This window comes from Lissotriton vulgaris, chromosome 11 (assembly GCF_964263255.1).
Source record: "Lissotriton vulgaris chromosome 11, aLisVul1.2, whole genome shotgun sequence".
Classification (NCBI taxonomy): domain Eukaryota; kingdom Metazoa; phylum Chordata; class Amphibia; order Caudata; family Salamandridae; genus Lissotriton; species Lissotriton vulgaris.
The window spans coordinates 1,079,444,661-1,079,465,016 of NC_141699.1; the positions used below are offsets into that span (position 1 = coordinate 1,079,444,661).

General features: G+C 42.9%; 1 protein-coding gene across 1 annotated transcript in view; it reads right to left on the reverse strand.

The window, feature by feature from the left end:
• The window catches only part of DIS3L2 (DIS3 like 3'-5' exoribonuclease 2), a 799,214-nt gene that overhangs the window by 301,979 nt on the left and 476,879 nt on the right, over window positions 1-20,356 (reverse strand). The window contains exon 12 of the mRNA XM_086944551.1: window positions 13,636-13,748. Within this exon, the coding sequence (XP_086800677.1) occupies window positions 13,636-13,748 (113 nt within the window). The remainder of the gene's footprint in view (window positions 1-13,635; window positions 13,749-20,356) is intronic.

The following is a 20,356-nucleotide window of genomic DNA, read 5'->3' on the forward strand; positions in this document are numbered from 1 at the left end:
TTCATGCTAATAGGAGCTCCAGCTAGGTTATCAAAAACTCCCAGTTCATAAGAAGGAAGGCTGGCTGATATACCATTAGATATGACAGAATTCATCAGTTTAAATCGAAGCAGAAAAAGTATAGCACCTCCTATGTGTGAAGCAAAACAAGTACTACAAGCCCCCTGGATCCAATGTCAATTAGTCCGGATATGCACTAGGGCCGAGTTTAGCAAATTGAAAGACAGTAAAGTACCGGGGGTGGTGGCCGAGCCTCCCCCCCAGGGCACACATGCGTCCCACATTGCAGGACTCAGTGATGTGGGGCTTAACCCCTTCGAAGCTAATGACGAGCTGGGCTCGTCATGGCGCTTACCTGCCGTGCGCGGATGACAAGGCCAGCTCGTCATGAATTATGGTGTTTATGATTTTCTAGCGCAGGACGGGAAAACGCCTAGCAGCCATGTGGTTAAGAACGCCTTCCAGGCACTGAGCGTGACTGGAGCGCCCTTCCTGCCACTTAAGAGTGCTGCTACTTGGCGTTCAAAGCCCCAGCCGGGCTAAAGTTGAGTCCTGTGCTGCAGGAGCGATGTGTGCAAAACAACAGTTGATAGACAGAATGCAGAACAATGTCATACATTCACTCCAGTACAGAGATCTGGGCCTAAATCTGGGCTTAAAAGCGCCTTCCTGGCGCAGGGCATAACAGAAGCAGAGGCGGAACGACCGGTACCCGGTCAGGTTAGGTATTTTGTTTGTCACCTCATCCCCCCCACCCACTCCCACCCATGTATTGCGAGCCGTGACTGAGCACCCTCCATGTTGCTTAGTGTTCTGGTACTTGGTGTCCAAAGCCCACGCCGGGCTGAAGTGGCATTCCACATGAAAATGTGGCATAACTATTCATAGCATTATTTACTCTTCTGAATGACCTAGGTATTTCGATTTTGGTGCAAGCTCGTCAGTTATTCGGTTATGCCTTTATGCATTGTTAAAACGAATACATTTAAAAAATAACTCCTGCTTATGCGACCTGGCATAATGGCATAACACCAGGAAATTTGCATCGCAAGCATAATGCGACATGCCTTGTCTTTCACAAGGCTCAATAAAACATTTGGGATCAGTTTAATCTAAAGCTTTTCTTTTATGGTGTCAGTTGGCAGATTTGCCTGAGGTCAGCTGACTGGTTGCTTAAGTCCCTCTACTTTTCACCTGTGGAAACCCAAATGTTGTTACAAGCCTTTAACTTAAAAAATATGAACCTGCATATCTCGCTATTATATGTAGATTTCTGTCTGTCAAATATAAGTATTCTTGAAAATATTCAACACCGACGCACCACACGCCATCCGGGACAGGCGGGCCGCAGCTAAATTAAGTTGGTCAACAGCCTGCTAAGTGCTGGGCAATGTCACGGAGAGCGGCTTAAAGCAGCATGGTAATGCGATCCCTCCTGGCGACTCGACCCATGACCTCAGGCCTACCTGTGGCTTACTCGAGTGAGACAGGCCTGAGTCGCTGGCGAACCTGTGCAGAAGTATAGGAGCTGTCTAAGCTTCTCCCGTTGTGGCACCTGCGCGCCTGATCCGATGCACAGCTGCCACAAGAAGTCATTCATCTTCAGGAGTCAGTACAAATGACAGTAAGGTATGTTTTAAAGCAAACATTTCTGTGCAGTGCCATATGTATTTTTTAGGCTACCATATGTATTTTTAGACTACTTTTACAGCCTGCTGCATAACACGCACTGGTGCAAGTACTCTTAGATAGCGCAGGCTTTTTAAGGCTCACACTCTCAAAAGTATATATATTTGAAATAAAACTGCCTACAGCCGAGTTGTGACCCCTAGGCTATGTCTACTTTAATCAATCTTTTCTCCTGAGGCTTGCATGCACCCCCATGCTTAATTGTGTCTCAATGTTAATTGCTTAGACTTGCAATGCAACGTAGCTTCAGCCTCAGGTTGTTAATAAATAACAGGCGGCGCCGCACACCCTGCTATTATCAGCGAATTAATTTTTTATCAAATTGCTCAATGTGTCTTTTTGAGATAAATTACAGTCTGCAGAGGGTTTGTGACCTCTAAGCTATGCGTGTACCCTTCCATTTCCAGTACTTTGCTGCCGTTTTAAAATCTTTTTACAGTTCTCTTTGCTCAAATGGGTGTAATTTCTGATATTTATGTTTCCGTTGTTTTATTGCTTGATTTTCCTTGCGAAAAAAGTGTCACTCACAGTTGTTGATATGTCACTCATAAATACACTGACATTATAAAAATGTCACACTTAGCAATCTGAAACCTTGGCAGCTATGCTTCCTTTATTCCGGCCTGCTGTTGTTACCTGTACTTCCGGTGCCAGCTGCGCCACTACACGTGCACAAACCATGAGCTGAACATTGCAGGCATTGCCCTGCAACTGCAGAAACGTAGACATGGCCACCGGTTGTACAGTGGGGTGTCGGCGAACATTCCATAAAGTATGGAACCCTGCAAATGCTGGTAATTTCTAAGTTTGTATTTCTTTATTTGAAATTTTATATCACACACAGACGACGTTAAAGTACTCTACAGTTATTTTTTTACAAAAAAATGTGAGAAATGATTCCAAATATTAAATATACATATTTACAAAGAAATGTTCAGCACGATGTCAGAGCATTTTGCAATTTGTAGATACATATTCTGAGAAATGCATCTAAGTCATACAAATCCATGTTAGCAAAGATGTGTTGTTTTATAGTGAACATTAAGTCGTCAGTTTGTTCTTCATGCTACAATATTTGATTTAAGAATTGCACTGCATATGTGGCGGTGCAGGTGCTGGAGAGAGCTGCATTTGAATGTCACAAACGTAAGTGTTAGAATGGTTGTAGTCTGTGTGTTCTCCTTTGTACTGCCGGTCACCGGTGTGTTTAACTGTGTAGCCTTGGACTGTGTCATGTATGTGCATGTAACTTGCATGATCGAGGTAACTATTAGCGGTGATACTTCGTGACTCTCGGTCCTTTTTCCCCAGCCCCCTCCCCAGGGGCGGCAGTCTGAGGGATAGCCCCGGGCGCCACAAGCTCTAGCTACGCCCCTGGGCTCACTTCCAGAAGACTCTTCCACATTACGAAAGAAGACTAACTTCTTCGTAGAGGAGAAATAATGCATGTATCACTTCGGATTCTAAATCCGATGCTACGTATTGGGAATCTGAAGGTGGTGTCTGGGGTTAAACCCTAGGCCTAGGCACAGGATTAGCTGAAAAGAAGACTTATGAGTCTGCTAGTGAAAAGAAGACCTCACATTAAGCTATATTTATTCTAAATTAATTTACTGGTACTCAGGACTCTCACACTATCGAGAGATAATAAGTTAAAGCATGTAAAAACAAAAAATAATGAAGAAAATTAAAACAACCCAAAAAGAGCAGCAAATGCTAACTGACCAAAAAACTTTAAACTGTATATCTGCAGGCTTAATCAAGTTAGTCATTTCTGTTTCAGTTCTTTCTGTGTTGCTTTTTCTTACATTTTAAAGTCATGGTACAATAAACACATTTCTTTATCACCGAAGCCCAGAAACATACTGCCGGATTCTTCAGTGACTTGTCCAGTCTGTTCTCCCATTTGTTTATGGATGCAACATTACTATCATTGAGACAGATCAACTTTAGGCCTGCACCTTTTACATTTTGTGGATCTTTCGCATTTTGCAGCTCTCCCCTTGCACTTCCAGTGTCTGGTTACACTCAAATTGTGTGACTCCTATATATGTTTTTGGAGCCCTGGAGGAGCGATTGGTCTAGTGGAGAGGAGAGGTTGACTTTTGGCAACCTCTCCCCGGTATGGCCGAATAACTGGTGGCCAACCGAAAATGGGCCCCCGCCAGAACCGGTTGCCACCAAATTAACATTCCACCATCATGTCAACACAGTGATTTCTTCCTCCTTCTTGATTCTCAGAAAAATCAAAAAACTCCTCCCTTACCTACCCACTGCGGCAGGAAAAACTCTCATAACTATGTTAATATTTTCCAAATTGGACTATTGCAATGCCCTCTTGCTGAATGCTCAGGAGCAGGTCTTAGACAAATTACAATCTGTCCAAAATGTGGCGGCCAGAGTACTACTCTCCATTCCTAAGCAACATTCTGTCTCTGCCACTATACGTCAACTCCATTGGCTGCGAGTCAGAAGCATAAAATGTATAGCCCTTTGCATTGCCTACAAGGCTATCCACAATTCCGGACCACTATTCATCAGAAAGGCTTTCTTGATTTACACCCCCATCAGGGCTCTTCGCTCTGCATCAACTTATCTTCTCCCAGTCCCCCGCACTAGAACTGTCGCTTGGGGAGACAGACGCTTTCTAGTGGCCACTGCGAGGCTTTGGAACACTCTCCCGCTCACCATTAAGACCAGTCCCACACTTTTAATTTTTCGATAAACTGAAAGAAAACCTGGCTCTTTGACCAATGATCTTCTTCCGTATGTTCCATGTCATCTTGATAATCCTATGCGCCGAGACACCTTCGGGTATTTGTGCGCAATACAAATCTCATAAACATAGTGTCTTCTGTTCTGAGCACGAGTAGCTCCTGTGATCCCCAAAATAGTTTTTTTACATGGGGTTAGGGGTTGGGAGCCAGTCGGACTTTGTTGTTATGGTTATTAGGAGGGTATCTCAGTCATTACGGATGGTCCCCTACCCTTTCATTTTTGTTGGATTATGTGATGAGTTCCATCTCTTCTGCTGCCCATTTGGCAAAATTGGTTAACCGTGTTTTAGTGTCAGGCACGTCTCTTGCCTTCCAATTCATGGCTAGTCTATGTTTAGCAAGTACTAGGGCAAGATCAAAGAACCTGCAAACAGTTTTTACTTTTTTCGCTCTGTGCAAGTTGCAAAGTGAGCATATCATTGGTGTCTTCTCCATTTATTTACTGATATCTCCATCACGGCGCACTCTCATACCAAGTGATAGAAGTCTCTCTCTGGCGTATGGCATCTGAGGCAGAGATCTGTCCACTTGGGTACATCTTGATTACCTTTGACAGCGAGAGGTAAGTCTGGTGTACATAATTAGACAGGGTAAACATGAAGCAAGGGTTTATTGACACTTTTCTGGTATATCTCAATCTTTTTCAATAAGTTCCTGCCTAATGTAACTTCCCATGTCACCTTTACTGTGTTGAAGTCTATGTAATAGGCAGGTGCTATGGAGCTGAGCAAAATTGTTGAAGAATGCATATTTCACCCATACATAAATAGCCGGTGTAGTGTGTCGGATTTGGGTGGTTTGTTTCTTCTTCTCAGGTCGGCGTTGATGCTCTGACAAGTGCCCAATATGTTATAACCTGGTCTGCACCTATCTTTCATATGTTGCTAATTGTTTCAAATGTGTGCGTTACTCCATTTTCCATATAGGTCCCTTACTTTTTCAAGGCCAGCATCGATCATTCGCTCGTATTATTTCTTGGCCTCTTGGCAGACACATCAAAGCGATCTCTGATCAGTAGGTTACACTTATGCCCAGTTTAGATCCCTCCGCCCATGATTTCTGGCCATGTCCAATGGCGGGATTTTGCCATCCTCATATCATCCAGCATTGGCTCATACATTTTTTTTTTTTATTAAAATTTTATTTTTTATTTTAACAAGGTGTACATCAATATTTTTGAAAAAACGAAAAAAAGAGACTAGCATTGGCTCATTCAATGAGCCAATGCTGGCTTTCATCTCTGCCCACCGCTGGACACCTATAGACGCCCATGCTTTTCATCAGCCATTGCAGCTGGACTGCCAGATAATTGGGTTTCAGGGCTTGTGCTTATTAACTTAGGTCAGCTTCTTCTAATGATGCCCTATGAGTCACTGTCTGCCACAGCTGCTGTGAAATCAAAGTCATGATAAATTCTTGTTAGCACTAGGTTTGTTTCCGGATACCTACTCTGGGACACCCCAAAGGATTTACACGGATGGGTCCTGAGCTTAAAACGAAGGATCCAATATCTGTGGTCATCCGAGGCAGATACCACAGAACCTCAATCTGAAGAATCGCTTCCAACCACTGAGTCATAGGAGATTATTACTCCGGCTACCTAAGAGCGAATTACAACAGAGTGAACAGAGGAGATTTCTTAACTAGAACAGTAGGCCTGCACCTGAAGGACAGCCACATGATCACTGTAAAGTAACAAAACACTAGTGTATGAACAATACATAGCAAACAAAGATATAAACCTTCAACACAAAATTGTGCTGCATCACCCCTTGACTTTGGAAGATCTCTGTCCAACCTTCTGACATTCCAATGATATTTTACACCTTTCCTAGTGAATCCCCAACTCTTATAGTAATAGTAATAGGGGCATTTATATAGCGCTGGGTTTTTACGCGCACCGGCGTGTCCCCGCGCTTCGACCGCTGCGAAACCCTTCCTGGCTTCCCTGAGAGATGGTCCCTTAATGGGTATCTCCAAGGTGAGACCAGGCATCCCCGGCGGTCTTATGGGGCCGTTAGTGAAGATGAGGCAAGCTAGTGCCCAGAGTTGCCGAGTGTGATCGCTGATCAGAGTGGGCACCGAGGCAAGAGAATTATCGAGTCCGCTGACCCTGGTCCAGAAACCTGCAGCGTCGGGAATCGAACCCTGGTCCCGGGCCGTCCTCTGCTCTCGGGTCTGCCGCTTCTAACCAGTGAGCCACACTACTTCACTTTATAAACAAACAATAATCCGGCACTCCATTCAGTAATACAAATGTTATAAAGGACACATTTTTCAGAAACAGATCAGCAGGTCGTTGTATAACTTCTTTATTCAAAATTCTTCTTTAAAAATGACACGAAGTAGCCAACACGTTTCGTCCATATGGACTTCATCAGTGCAAATGTATTCTTGATGGGTCCTTTTCCAAACTCTAAATGTGATTTTTCAAAACACGAAAGGAAGCAGAGATAACGGTGGATCAATTGACTCCAATGATTTCCTCAGTTTAAATAGATGTGATGTCAGATCCCGAGTGCTATAGTAGTAAATGTAATATTCTCATCCATCAATGATGAAGGTATGGTATTTGAACCTAGCTTAACTTGTAAGACGTAACCATGTCGGTCCTCAGCTGCAAATGTCCTGGCCGTATTTCGCGTTCTCCCCAACTCTAACTGAAGTGTGATCTGAAAACCTTCCCAGCTACTATGCGCTTCCTATGCCAGTCTGATTATTTACACAGGATGCTTTATTTATCATTCGGTAATGTCACATAAATTGTCAATTTGTTACTTATTCTTTGTAAGCTAATAAATATCGCACACATACCCACATAAATACTGAAAAATATAAACCTAAAATTCTGATCTAAAACTTGAATGGTGAACTGTAGGCCTATCAGTGAACAAATGAAAATCCATAAAAAGACCATCAGCTCTCAGCCATGAACTTCAAGGATAAACTAGAAAAGATCCTGCTGTTGAGGTCAGCAGAAGTAGGGCGGCTAACAGGAAATCTATTGGATGAGTAGAGCAGCTCTGTACTTACTTATGGAATGTCTTTGCTTCTGGAGGTGTACGTCATGTCCCTGTCCCAGGCCCTTTGCTCTGCACACACAAGTGAGTGCTTAGATTAATGAAGTCATTCAAACACACCTCATGCAAGACCATGGAGAGCACCTTCCACTTGAATGAGTGGGAACCACAGACCAAGCAGCCTGGACAAAGAAAGTGTGTTGATACAAACACCCGTCTCTGGGTATCGGCTGTACATGACGCGCTTAGACTCTAGCTCCAACGTGGGTTTGAAGTAGAGTTTGACAGCCCAACAGTCGGACGTGCGGAATCGCATGCTAGGCGGACTAAGCTTTCCTTGGCGCGGGGACCAGGACTGTGGTCTAGATGAATGGTTACAGCATTAGCTGGGAATTAGGAAGGTCCTGAGGTCAATTTGAGCTTTGCCACTTAAGCGTTCTTGGGACAATCTGCTCCGCCTACCAGGGGCCTGGCTTTAGCATACGTACCTGCGTAAGACACTACCCGTAAGCTCTTTGGGGCTGGGCCCAGGTTGTGTTACTGTACCTCCTTTGTGCAGAGATTAGCACTTTCGTAAGCGCTTTATAAACACAAGAGATTCTAAGTGTAATCAACTTTGGATCGCTGCCTGCACTGCACTTTCAAAACTTTTTGAAGTCTGAAAACAAACAAACTTCAGAAATCCCTATTGTGCACCAGGAAAGCAACGTGTGCCGTCACCAGTCCAGAGGAATTCAGAGTTTCAATACTGCAGACAATCTTCCTCCTTGTGGAAAACTGCACAAAGACAGTCTGAGAACATGAGCAAAATTCCAAGGCTGGTTACTGACGACACCACTCTCAGGTGTATTGCACATAGAAACAGAGGGCAGAGCAAGTTAGAAGGACATATATGGAGATGAACGAGTGAATCAGTCAGTGTTTATAAGGATTAAACTTAATGGACTACTATTCATCTAATGAGCGAGAATGGTCAGACATAGGTTTCAGGGGTTTCAATATTGAATTCTTAATAATGGCACACAATTGGAGATCATACTGGAATAACTCATCCGCTGGCCCCTCATTGGTGATAGTGTTTTTATTCCAATGCTTTATTGTATTGTTTTTATCTTATGCTTTTATGATCTTTTTAACATTGAATAAATATTATATCGAATTGAATACTATTCATCTAGCCATACACCAAACTGGGACCCACCGTGGTATTCTAACGTGCGTGTCTTTGCAAATGAAACGGAGTAATGTAGATTCCAGTTAAAAGGACTTGGGACCCTCAGCCAAGCAACGTGGCATGCTTCAGTCTCTGGGTCGCTCTTCTAAAAGCAAAGTGATGTTCAGTGGAAAAAGTATGGAAATTAGGGTGGCTAGCAGATGTGTATAAGCCAATAAGAGGTAGTTGTGTGCCTGTGTGAACCTCAAAACCAATCAGTCTTTCAAGGTAGAGGCCATTTTGGATGTATCCACCTTGGCATACTCTGCCTACATGTTGGAAATGTGTCCTTTCTTCAGGGTCACCCTGGATTTTTTGCCCGTTGCCTGACCATATATTTTTGCTAGCTGTAGAAGTTTGCACTTTACCCCCGCCAACTATTGTGCTATCCACTACAGTGGTGGTGCATACATGGTTACAGGCCTAACCAGTGCAGTTGAACTGCTTCAGTGCAAAACCTGCAGTGCGACCTGTCAAAATAACAATTTTTGACACATTAAGACCTCCCTTTTAAATATTAAGTCACCCCTATGAAGGCCTTGTAGCCCACGAAGCAGGGTTCCAGGAATTTAAAAGTGGAACAAATAGAAAATGAATATTTCCATGTCCCTACAGTGACAAGGCGCCTATAGCTATTTTCACTGTGACAGCTCTAGCAGTCCAATGTAGAAAATCAGAGTGCAGATTAAAATACTAATACTATATCTTGGCGATGGGAAAAATTAAGAAAATTAAACAACTACTTTTAATAGTTATTAAAAACCCAATTTAATGTTGATGTCCGATTGTTAATAAATATTAAGGAAAAGCAACTTTAAAAAGTTATCTTTTACCTACCTGGAGTTCCTGGAGGCTAATTTGCAGTAACACTCCAGCAACTCTCAGCCTGTGCTTAGACAGGGAGAGGTGTTAAAGAGGTGTGGATTTCCTCTTAATGGCCACAGGGGGTCATCTAAGCTCAATAAAAATGTCTGTGGTGCATGCTGTGGGCCTTCTGCTGACATCTCAGTATCAAATACAGCTAAACCATGGCTTACTTGAAAGAGATAACTGGATGCCAGGACAATTCTTGTGTTTAACCAGTCAACTGCTGAAAGGCCCTGGTTTTGTTCCTTTCAGATGTCTTTGTCTTTTTGTTGGGGGGGGGGGGGTGGTATACTGGACCTGTTTACAATTGGATTACTGTGCTAGATGTGATTACCATAGTGCATGCCCCTATACACTCACAGCCCTCAAACCCCATGTTTAGTGAGGCTTTTGTCATCTTGAAAATGCCTGAAACATGGCCTTTATGCCTGTTTTAAGGCAGGCAAACAGAAACTACTGAAAAAGTGGATCGTGTTGCCTCCAGAAAATTTTACCTCCTTGATTAGGGAGTACCCAAGGCCTACTGCTACCATAGAGTAATTGGCCTGATTTCTACTTAAAACTTTAAAATTCATATCACTTGATTCCCCTAACTGGATTTTTGGTGCTTTGGAGTCATTATGTTTATTAAAGCCTACTCTATTTTTCTATTTCAGTTTGGGATTTTTATTGTTTGATTTTTTTACTTTATCACTGTGTATGGTCCTGCATAAATACTTTACACATTGCCCTAAGTTAAGCCTCTCTTCTCTGTCCCATATCTTCCAGGTGGTTAAGCTCAGGTTAATTTAATGAGTTTTATAGTTCACCCTGACAAGAGTTGTGATCATCCCTTAAGGTGGGCGGTCACCCACCCGAAATAATGAAACAATTGCTTACACTTCTGTACTTCCTTAAAATGATATAGCACATCCTCTGCAGTGGCTGCATCGATAAGTAAGTGAATGGATGTAATCAAACCAACAGGGGACCTTTAATATTCATAAAATGCAACTGCACTTGTTCAGTCAAGGACCATCTCAATTTGAATCAAGGTGATAGATCGCGAAGAGACGAAGGCAAGAAGTCATCAGTAAGTAAGGGCACAATTTCAGAAGATATATCAAGCTATGTCACCATCACAGGAGTAACAGTTTGGGATTAAAGTTTCCTTGCAGGCCACAGGTATGAAAAACACCCTAGTGAACTATCCATCATTAATAAGAGTGCATAGTGGTGGAAAGGCTGCAGCAGCCTAAATTCTTGCCTTCAGAGAGGTTCGTGCCAGTTTAGGCAGAATGTATTTGGCAGATCTTTTTTCTGACCCTCATTAGACTGAATGTATTTCTGCCTGTGATGTCACCTGGGCCTGTGTGTACCCCTGGGTTCTACACAATGACAATCCAGGATCCCCCTGAGCAGAGACCTGCAGAACCAGACCAGGAGAGTCACGTTTTAGGAGAAGACCTGAAGAAGCGTAACATCTACAAGCCCAGGTGTAGTCAAGTTTGGGCCACTAGAGGTCAATGAGTAGCACAGCAGGGACATCCCAAAAACATACTTGATCCATAAGTATCTATTTGGGATTGTATGACCAAATGTGCTTAAACAGGGACCCCCATATGTGTCTGTAATTGATTGCATTTCCTGAAGAATACCTTGGCACAAATTGGAAAGTAGTGTACAAGCAACGTTATTAGTCTGGATATGTATGAATTTCAATTCTAGAGTGCGAACCTAGCTGCAATGGAGAATTTTACATCGTAGTAGAGGCAGGGAATGGTACATGACTGTGTACAAAAGCAGCGGTGGAGTGGAGGCAGGATGGAACATCTTCATAGCCTGGCCCTGGGTGCAAACAGAGACAGGAGCTTCATTTTAGAAGTTGATTTAATGCTCCAATGCTGTTCCAGTGTGAAAATGCTGGGTGTGAACCATTTCCCGGTCTGTACTCCTTGATTTCAAGTCCGCTGGCAACAAGACTTTGGGCCTGGCATAGGCCTCCTTCAACAGCGAGCTTTTCGTCTGTTAAGGTGGTGTGATGGTTGTTATTGTCCAATAGCCAGGGTCACTGAAATTATGCAGCAGGGGAGAGGCAAATTGTGCAGCAGGGGGCAGCAAATTATTCAGCTAGAAAAGGAAAATCTTACGGCGTAATGTGGCAGATTTTGCCAGAATATTACTTATTTTGTCATTTTTACACTTGTTAACACTGTCTGGGCACAGGTTGGACCTCATTTTAACACTCACGTATAGATGCATCTATTTCCTCATTCTGTGTGGTTGCCGTTCACATATAATGCCTAGACCTGGGTTTTAGAAATAAGTATTTTTATAGGTTCACCGCCCGTATTTCTTAGTGCTATTTTGGGGGTGTTATTCATCTCCGACGGAGGGTTTGGAGTTCTGCTGGGTACATGAACTTATCTAGAGGGATACATCATGACAACACCACCTGCAAAGTATTTCTTAGATGGCCATGTACGAGTCGTGGTCCAACTGGGATGACATCATCTGTTCCCTCTGTAGGGGGGGACAAAGGCCTGGAAACGGATTATGAGCTGAGCAGGAGAATTATGACAAGTTCCGGGAGATGTGGATGTAGTGTGTTGGGATATGCAAATTCAAATTTACCATGCATATTTCACCCCATTTTGGCACCTTGCTCGACTGTGTCGACATAAATGGAGCAAAACTGCACTTAGTGTAAGCACTACAGAAGTACTATCATAGCCCAAAAATATCATGAGACCTACTCCAGATAAGCACCAGTCCTTGCAGTCACTTGTGCGCCAGATTAACTGCACACAAGAGTAGTCTCACATGAACAGCACTTGCAAGTGCGTGCACACGTGTTCGTGTGTAACCAGCCTAATGCCTCTTACTCTAGCTGCGCCGCAGAAGCTCAGACTTACAAGGTGGACACGGGCAGTTACCACGATCATTCCACTTAGTGTGAATTCACCAGGGGTGAGACCCAGGTAGTGAGACTTACAGTTAAAAGTGAAAAACAATGGGCAGGCAGAAGCGAAAAATCCTAGTGGACTAAATGGGTGGAAGCCATTTATTACATAAATTGTCAGGCAGCGTCCATGGTGATAAAACAAAATTGAGTTGGTACAAGCGTGGCTGACCAGAGGGCAGATGGCAAAGTTGAGAAGGTTTTCAAAGTAGTCAGAGGAATAGTGACCAAGGATGATGAGAATGTTGCAATGATCCAGTTTGTTCAGTCACAGGAGACTGATGGAACCCTTGTCCTACCTGACAGGAACAAGAGGTACCCTTGTTTGCGCAAAAACTAATGAACTATAATAAAAAGTCCTACCAACATGTTGTTGTCAAGCACACCAGAAATTAATTTGCAAAACTAACCACTAGGTTTCCTCGTCAAATAACAAGCTCAGCTTCTTGTCTTAAATGAAAAGATACATTGACCTGTTTCTGGCCACATACGCTGATCAAACACAAAATACCGCTCTCTACCCACAGATGTAGGGAGAGAACAGAAATTCATGTTAGGTCTCAAACTGTGCAAAAAGAACAATTGATGGATACAATGCAGAGCAATTTCATACATTCACCCTAGTACAGAGATCTGGGCCTGAATCCATCGTTTTTTGCTCCCCATGCCATTCCAGTTTGGACCCAGCCATATGCAAATCAGTCTTGACCCGGCGCCCAATGGGAACAGTCCAGCCCGAACTGCCAGGTCAGGTCCTCCCTGGACTGGAAACAAGCATCCTAGGACCAGTTTCAAGCTTTCACCCTCATCAGCCAGGATAGCTTGACTCCAGTGGCATGGAGAGCACGGGACTCAAATTGTGTCAAGCACAACCCTTGAGGGCTGGTGGACTCTCTCCTGATATGGGCAGTTCACCTGCATGTTATAACTGCGGCTGATATGTATATATGGGATTTATAGTACACTAAACTAGATAAAAAGCAACAGAGAGCTTTTCACCAATGTGGATAAATAAGGGTAAGAAGGCATGTTGAGAGAAGGGATAAGAGGAGGTTGGAAATATAACAGCAGACCCTAAGCGAGTCTCCAGGAAGCTGTACACAACAGTGTCCCAGTGCCAGGCCTCACCTTCTGCACCAGATAGACGCTGGTGGCTCGACTGCTGGCTATTTCATCCAGAGCTGTTCCTTCCTGGAGAAAGTAACTTACGTCTGCGATGTGAACTCCGACTTCGAAGTTACCTGTAAGAAATAAAGTGAGACATTTAGTTCTCAGGTTGATAGATGCATGCAAAGGTTGTGGGTGTGGATGCTAGGAGTTTTACTGTCTTTTTTGAAATATCAAATATCAATTCTATGTTCCCTCTCTTTTAAATGTAGTCAAATTTGCGGTCTGGCATCCAAATGATCAACAGGCTAAGGGCAACCAATGCAGCCACCTAGTATGGCGCAGAACCCGTTCACAAAGTAATATTTGGGAATCCCAACACACATTTCTTGATCAACAAGTTCTGTTTATCATTATATTTTTTACTGATAGTACCCCAGTCCCAGCCACTGGGGAATCAGATGCCCCACAGCAGGTTTCTCCAGGATCGGTCCTGGCGGGCCAGATCCATGCCAGATCTTTGGCATATCCCCATTTAGATACATGTTGTCATTTTAAAAATCTGGCATGGATCAGTCCCTCCGGGGCCAACTTTGGAGAAACCTGCCCTAGAGTGATAGGTGCAAAGCTGAATCCAAACAGGTTGGGTGAGATACACAGAGGTATCCGGCCACCTAGTAAAATCAGCAATAGGCTGACTATATCTAGTGACCCTTGGTGTACACAATAGGGATTAACCTATGCACAGGCAAGAAGAGCATGAGGACAACAGCCGATCCAGGCTCTTGTTAAAAGTGTGGGGTGATAATCTGCTTGGATGTTGAGAAGTGGCGTTTTTTGCTGTTTAGTCGATGAGGTGGATATGGCATGGATGAGAGGGCTCTGCGTCTCCATCCACGTTACTTCTCGCCCCCAGAAACATAACCATTTAGAAAAATTCCCAATATCATGTCTTTTCCTCTATAGACCTCTGCAGAGCATTGGCTGGCTGAGTGTAGGGTGAGTTCATGAAACAATGAAATATCTGAAGCCGAAGGCGTGAAGAGAATTGATCACTTGTCGAGGCTCATATAATGCACGGGCAATAAGGCAGGAAAAGGAGCTAGGTTATCTGCACCCCTTGACTCTTATTTCTATTGTCTACAAGTGCACCTGCAGCTTTCACACCATCTCCAAGACCTGTTCATGGCCCCAGATACACAACTACGGAGGCAGATCTCCAGCGGCTTATTTTCATCTTCAAACTCCTTTTCAAGCACACTGGCCAATAGCGACCCCGTGATGCTTGCAAATGCAGCAGCCACATGAATCGTGGATTACTTTGGAAGCCATACTTTACTCCGCATCTGCTGATTAGCTTCAAATATGGCCCAAAGTCTAGACAAAGGGAGAAGTGGATTCCTGAGCTTTGAGGGCAGAAAGAAGAAGGACCTGCCTTCAAAGCATGTTTTGCTGATCGAAGGAACAATATACAACAAGGCCGGATAGGCCGGGTGTCTGGTGGAAATTCAAGGTGTATGAAGAGTGAGATGCCCCATGCGATGCTTCCACAGACACATCTCCAGCACCTTGGATCCCCTCAATTGGAGCATCATGCCCCAGTGAAAGGTGCAAAGGACCAGTGGTACAAGATCATAACAATACACCACAAGACAGTCAGCTGAGTACTGAACTCTCTGTAGACACAATAGGCTGGTTTGTGAGCAGTGTAAGTAAGAAAAGGAAATTCAGCTATTTCGGTGGCGGTCATCTAGGCCTCAAAGGAGGGCAACTTATCTGTCAAGGACTAAAGGTGCTCACCAGTACTCTACTGGTTTCACTCAATCTGCCCCTCCAACTTAACATACTCTTTCTTTATCTTCTTCATCATCATATTAGGCACCACTCCTCCCTTAGTTAACCCTCAGTTTTCACAGCAGCACACCTCCTCTTGTAAGCTCTGCTGAAGCAAAGAGATATGCTGTGGCCACAGACATTCCAGAGAAGGATTTCGCAAGCCCTAGCTGATCTGGGCAATAAAAACGATAGAGCGCCTCCAACTTAAATGTAATGCTTCCCAGCTCCATGGATATTCGACATTTAATAAATCAGTATGGCGATGGAACATGGTCACCACTTTGCATAACTCAGAACACTAAAACAACAAAAACGAGTGGCCAAGAATAGGCTTCCTGCAATGGACCTTGAATTTTGGTAGCAAATTTGAATGGTGTATCACGCTTCTCTTGAAATTTAGTCTTTAACTCGTCTTCTTTTTCTACTTCTTCGCCTTTTGCTGTTCAAGTATTAGATGTCGGTTGGAATTCCGTGGAATATTAAATGACAGGCTTTGTCCTTAATGTTGTCTTGCTTCGGGACTTCAATAATTCCAATAATACAAGGATTTAATTTCCAAGGTAACGAACCAAAAGGCCTCAAGTAGCATCATGATCCTAAGAGACCACCAAGCAGTTTTGGGCTAATGTAAGCGCGGAAAAGGTCTTTAGCGATGCAATATGCACATATCCTTGTCAGCATTACCAAGTACAAAGGACATGCAGACGTCAAGATCTTTGAGAGCTTGCGCAAGTGTATTGGTCGGTCTGTCGCGCCTCGTGTCCAGAAGGAAGGACCGGAAATGTTTTGCAGATATTTAACTTATTGTGCATTCCTATTTCCTCGCTAGACTGGTCAGATACCTTTTCATGTCCCGTGTCTGTGAGCTCGGGTCCCCAGGAAACACAGGGTGGGCCCCAATGGCTTAGTTCAGGTCTCAAACAATGGACAGTATGTCATTACACAGGCAGATCTCATATCTGTAGGGGCCCGTGTACCAATACACAATCAATGTGTTGAGTGTCTGGCTGTCAATGCTCAACGACTAGTTTCTTATCATGTTGGTGGTCAAGACCATGCTCCTAAGTTCAGGGAGTGGAAAGAAACATTCACAAGACGATGGGCTGGTGGCCATTGGAGCTGGTTAGAGATGCAACTGAAAGTATTAATGGTCATAGTTCCAAATGCTGTAACAAAGATGGAAATCCATCACTCATTACATAAAATGTAGCATAGGATAGGCTCAGGTGCATAGGCTATTACCAGTTTAACAGTATCAGGTAGATCGCTTCAAGTGGTGTGCGTTGAGAAGCAACAGAAGAGTCTACGACCGCATCAGATTCCAGTTCCTAGACCAAGTCATTGGTTAACTGCTTTCGTTAACGTGCCTTTCGCAAGCAGCAAGAGGTCTTTGCAATAGACATTTGCATCAAGCACTCCATAAGGCAGAACTAGGCACAGGTACAATAAAGCAACACAGATTCAAATCAGGTCAATTACCAGATTTCAACAAAATCCAACATTAGAAGAATCAAACCCTCAGCTTGAATGTCACAGAAATTTACAAAAACAGGGGCCAAGGTGTGTATCCCATGCCTGCCAACTGGCAGGTCATGAGCCTTCTTGGTTTAATCTAGGAATGATTAAACAACATTTTGGTTTTGTATTATTAGATAAGAGACTGCACGCTATTGTGTGGTAGAAAATGATAAGGGTTCAAAATTGTGTCTGACAAACCAGGTCATTCCTAAAATAGCAGCGGAGTTGTCAATCTATATAATGTGACAATCCAGACTGTAGGCACTGCTTACCTAGTGCAGTTGCCACCAAGTGATCTGCGGATGCACTATGTTCCACTTGAGCTGAATGTTCACAGACTCAACAGGAGCTGAGTGTGCGTGGGCGGTCGAGAATGGAGTTGGTACATTTTTTATGAACACTGGCACTAAAGATATTGAAGTTCTGATTGTCCCAGAACTTTCTTGGATGGCAACAACCAGGAGCCATTGGTGGCAAAAGTTACAAGAATATCCCTATGATCGTTATTTCAAGTAACCAGACCATCTTGCAGGAATTTAATAATTTTGACAAGCGAATAAAAAAAAAAAAATCAACATAGCGGTGGGATAGGAAATAAAGCCATCAACTGGGGAGAGGATGTAGCCTTATGGCTAGAGTGGTCGACCTCGAAGGTGGGGGACGGAGTTCGGGTCTCGGCAAGGACGCTCAGCATCCTGTGATTCTGGGCAAATCACTTAATCTCCAGTGCCTAACAAAAATGAATGTGTCCATCTGTAACAAAACTGGGGATCATGTAAAGAGCTCTGATACAGGAAGTCTCATGTCTAGTTTGCGCTATATAAAACTCTAAAAAAATAAAAATGAAAAAAACTGGAGTTGGTTGTTAATACAAAGAAGTCTTCCTCAGCTCCTATTTCCACCTAGAACGAAGGAAGAGACAGGCACTACTTGGTTATCTTCACCGTTGCAACCACATACGGTGTAACATCGCAGTGAAAAAACAATCACACTAAGAAGTTTACAGAGAAATGACAAACACCCACACTCGCCATTATGGTCAGTACCAACTCTTCCCCTTGGTCAACTAAGGACAGATTCGAAAGAGCTCAAGAAATGCCGAAAAAAAATCTTTAAAAAAGAGGCCAGGGAGAAAGTAATTGAGATCACAGTGAAATAAAAAGGATAACTGTGGGCAAGAAGACAAGACTATTCAGTATATAGAATGAGACAGAACGCACCGCTGCAAACAAAAAAAACTGAAAAACACTAAAATTAAACAGAATAAAAACCTCATCAAATAAAACCAGGCCAAGTACCTCTCCACAAGACTATCCCTTTCAGGAGGCTGAAAAAACTGGAAGGACTTCAGACTTAGAGTGACGTTCTAATTTGTTAACGTTTTAATACTATTCCGAGTGTATTTTCATTAACTGTGGGGATAGGGTTCTTGGCCAAGAAAGTATATGAATTCATAATATTTAGGGGAGTATCTGCAATACCACATTACGGTACTATATGTAAGCAATCAAACAACGCTTTGGGGCAATACGCACTGGAAGCAGCCTCTCTTCAATGGTCTTAACATTCACCTCAGAGAGCCATCCCACTAAGTGACCATTACAAGGAGCTCCTAAATCCTGTCTAAGGCACAGTATAGGTGCCCAACCAGCAGTCTAACTGTATGTGGTGAGTGCGGTGGTCTATTGGGGTATTGTGGGGCGATATGAACATATGTATCTATAACATACTCTACATTAAAGAGGCCAAGGGGAATAAATCATTGCCCGATAATGCCACCTATAGAACGACATGGGAGTCTGGGCCGCCTTCAAAGCCGCACCTCCATAAACACAAACTCTGGGGAAGACTGACTTTGGTGGAACTTGGGGAGGGGACTCAAACTTTTTTTATCAAAACATATTTTAAACCCCTGTTACAAATAACTGTTTTTAATTATTTGTTCTAGCTGCAATATGATGAGCAATTTTTACTGTAATGATTTTAATTAATTGTACAGTTAATACATTTACAATTTACATTAAAACTCAAGAAGACATCTATGTCTGGTGTAAGATGAAGTTATCAAACAAAGAAAGGTAAAGCAAGACCTTTATCCGAAACTGTTTCACCCTTTTCATACAGAGGTTTTCACAAGGAAACCATTGCGACAGTAAGCTGCGGCTCACGGTTAACACTTGGTTCAAGTAGCAACTATTGTTCCCGCTCAGATAGAAAATTAGATCACAGAGATTCTCTCTCTTGTGGCAGAATCAGAATGGTTAGTATTCTGTACATAAGCAGATTATGCTCAGACTTAAAACTTAAACAAACAACTTCCAAAAGAAGGCGGGACTAAAGATCCTATGACATGAGATCACAAAACATGCAGAGAGCCAATTAAATAATGTTTGACCAGATTACATTACAACAGAAGTTTGGAAAGCACACTGCCACACAATCTCCTCTCTGCCGAACACTTGCCTGCCTAGATTTGAATAAGGCGAACTATGCAATGAGTCTCGCCCAATGCCGGGCCAAGGTGGTCAACAGGATGACTGCATAGTCCACTGTGGGAATGGCAGACGAGGAAACCAGACACTGTTTGCTCCAATTAGCGCTCTAACATGGCCCTGTTAAACGATAGCCTTGGTGACTAATAGTATTCACACTCTGTGATCCCATTTCCACGCAATAACATTAAATATGGGCTATGACTATCCCAGTCTGATGGGTCTTTAAAGAGACACACCTTTAATTTGTTCTAACCATACACAGAAGTGACACCAAAGAGAAAATAGAGCAAAATCTTACAATTCACCACTTGTTTTACCAACTGTTTTACATATGGATATTAAATGTACTCAAATGTAACCATTACAGACCTAGAACTCCATTTAAAAGAAAGGTATACTTCATGCAAGAAATTATTTAACTAATCAACCTAACTATGTTTAACATGTTTTAGTTTTTTTCATTAGGAAATGTTGGCACTTAGAAAAAAAAAGGTAGTACTTGTTCACTCCAAAATGTACATACAAGTGGTCTCAAAACTAATAGGCATGGGCTTAGTATTTGTGTTTTGGGGCATAAGGGTGTTTACTAAAGTAAGTGGTGCTTACACTAAAAGTCTATTTACTAGAACAGCATAGTGTAACTATTATCAGTTTGATTTATGACCAAAAAAAGGTATTAAACGCTAAGATATACAGAGAAACAGTACCAAATACTTCTTCAAACTTACTTTGTATTCAGAAGTCTGAGTCCTGTAGGTTATCCCCTTCTTAACAAATAACTAACAGGGTTAACACTTAACTAAAATGCTCCATAGAGTTATTGCAATTTTCAGTCACAAAATTTTGACTCAATACAGAGACCAAGTGAAAGCGTCTGCGTCAAATGATAAGGG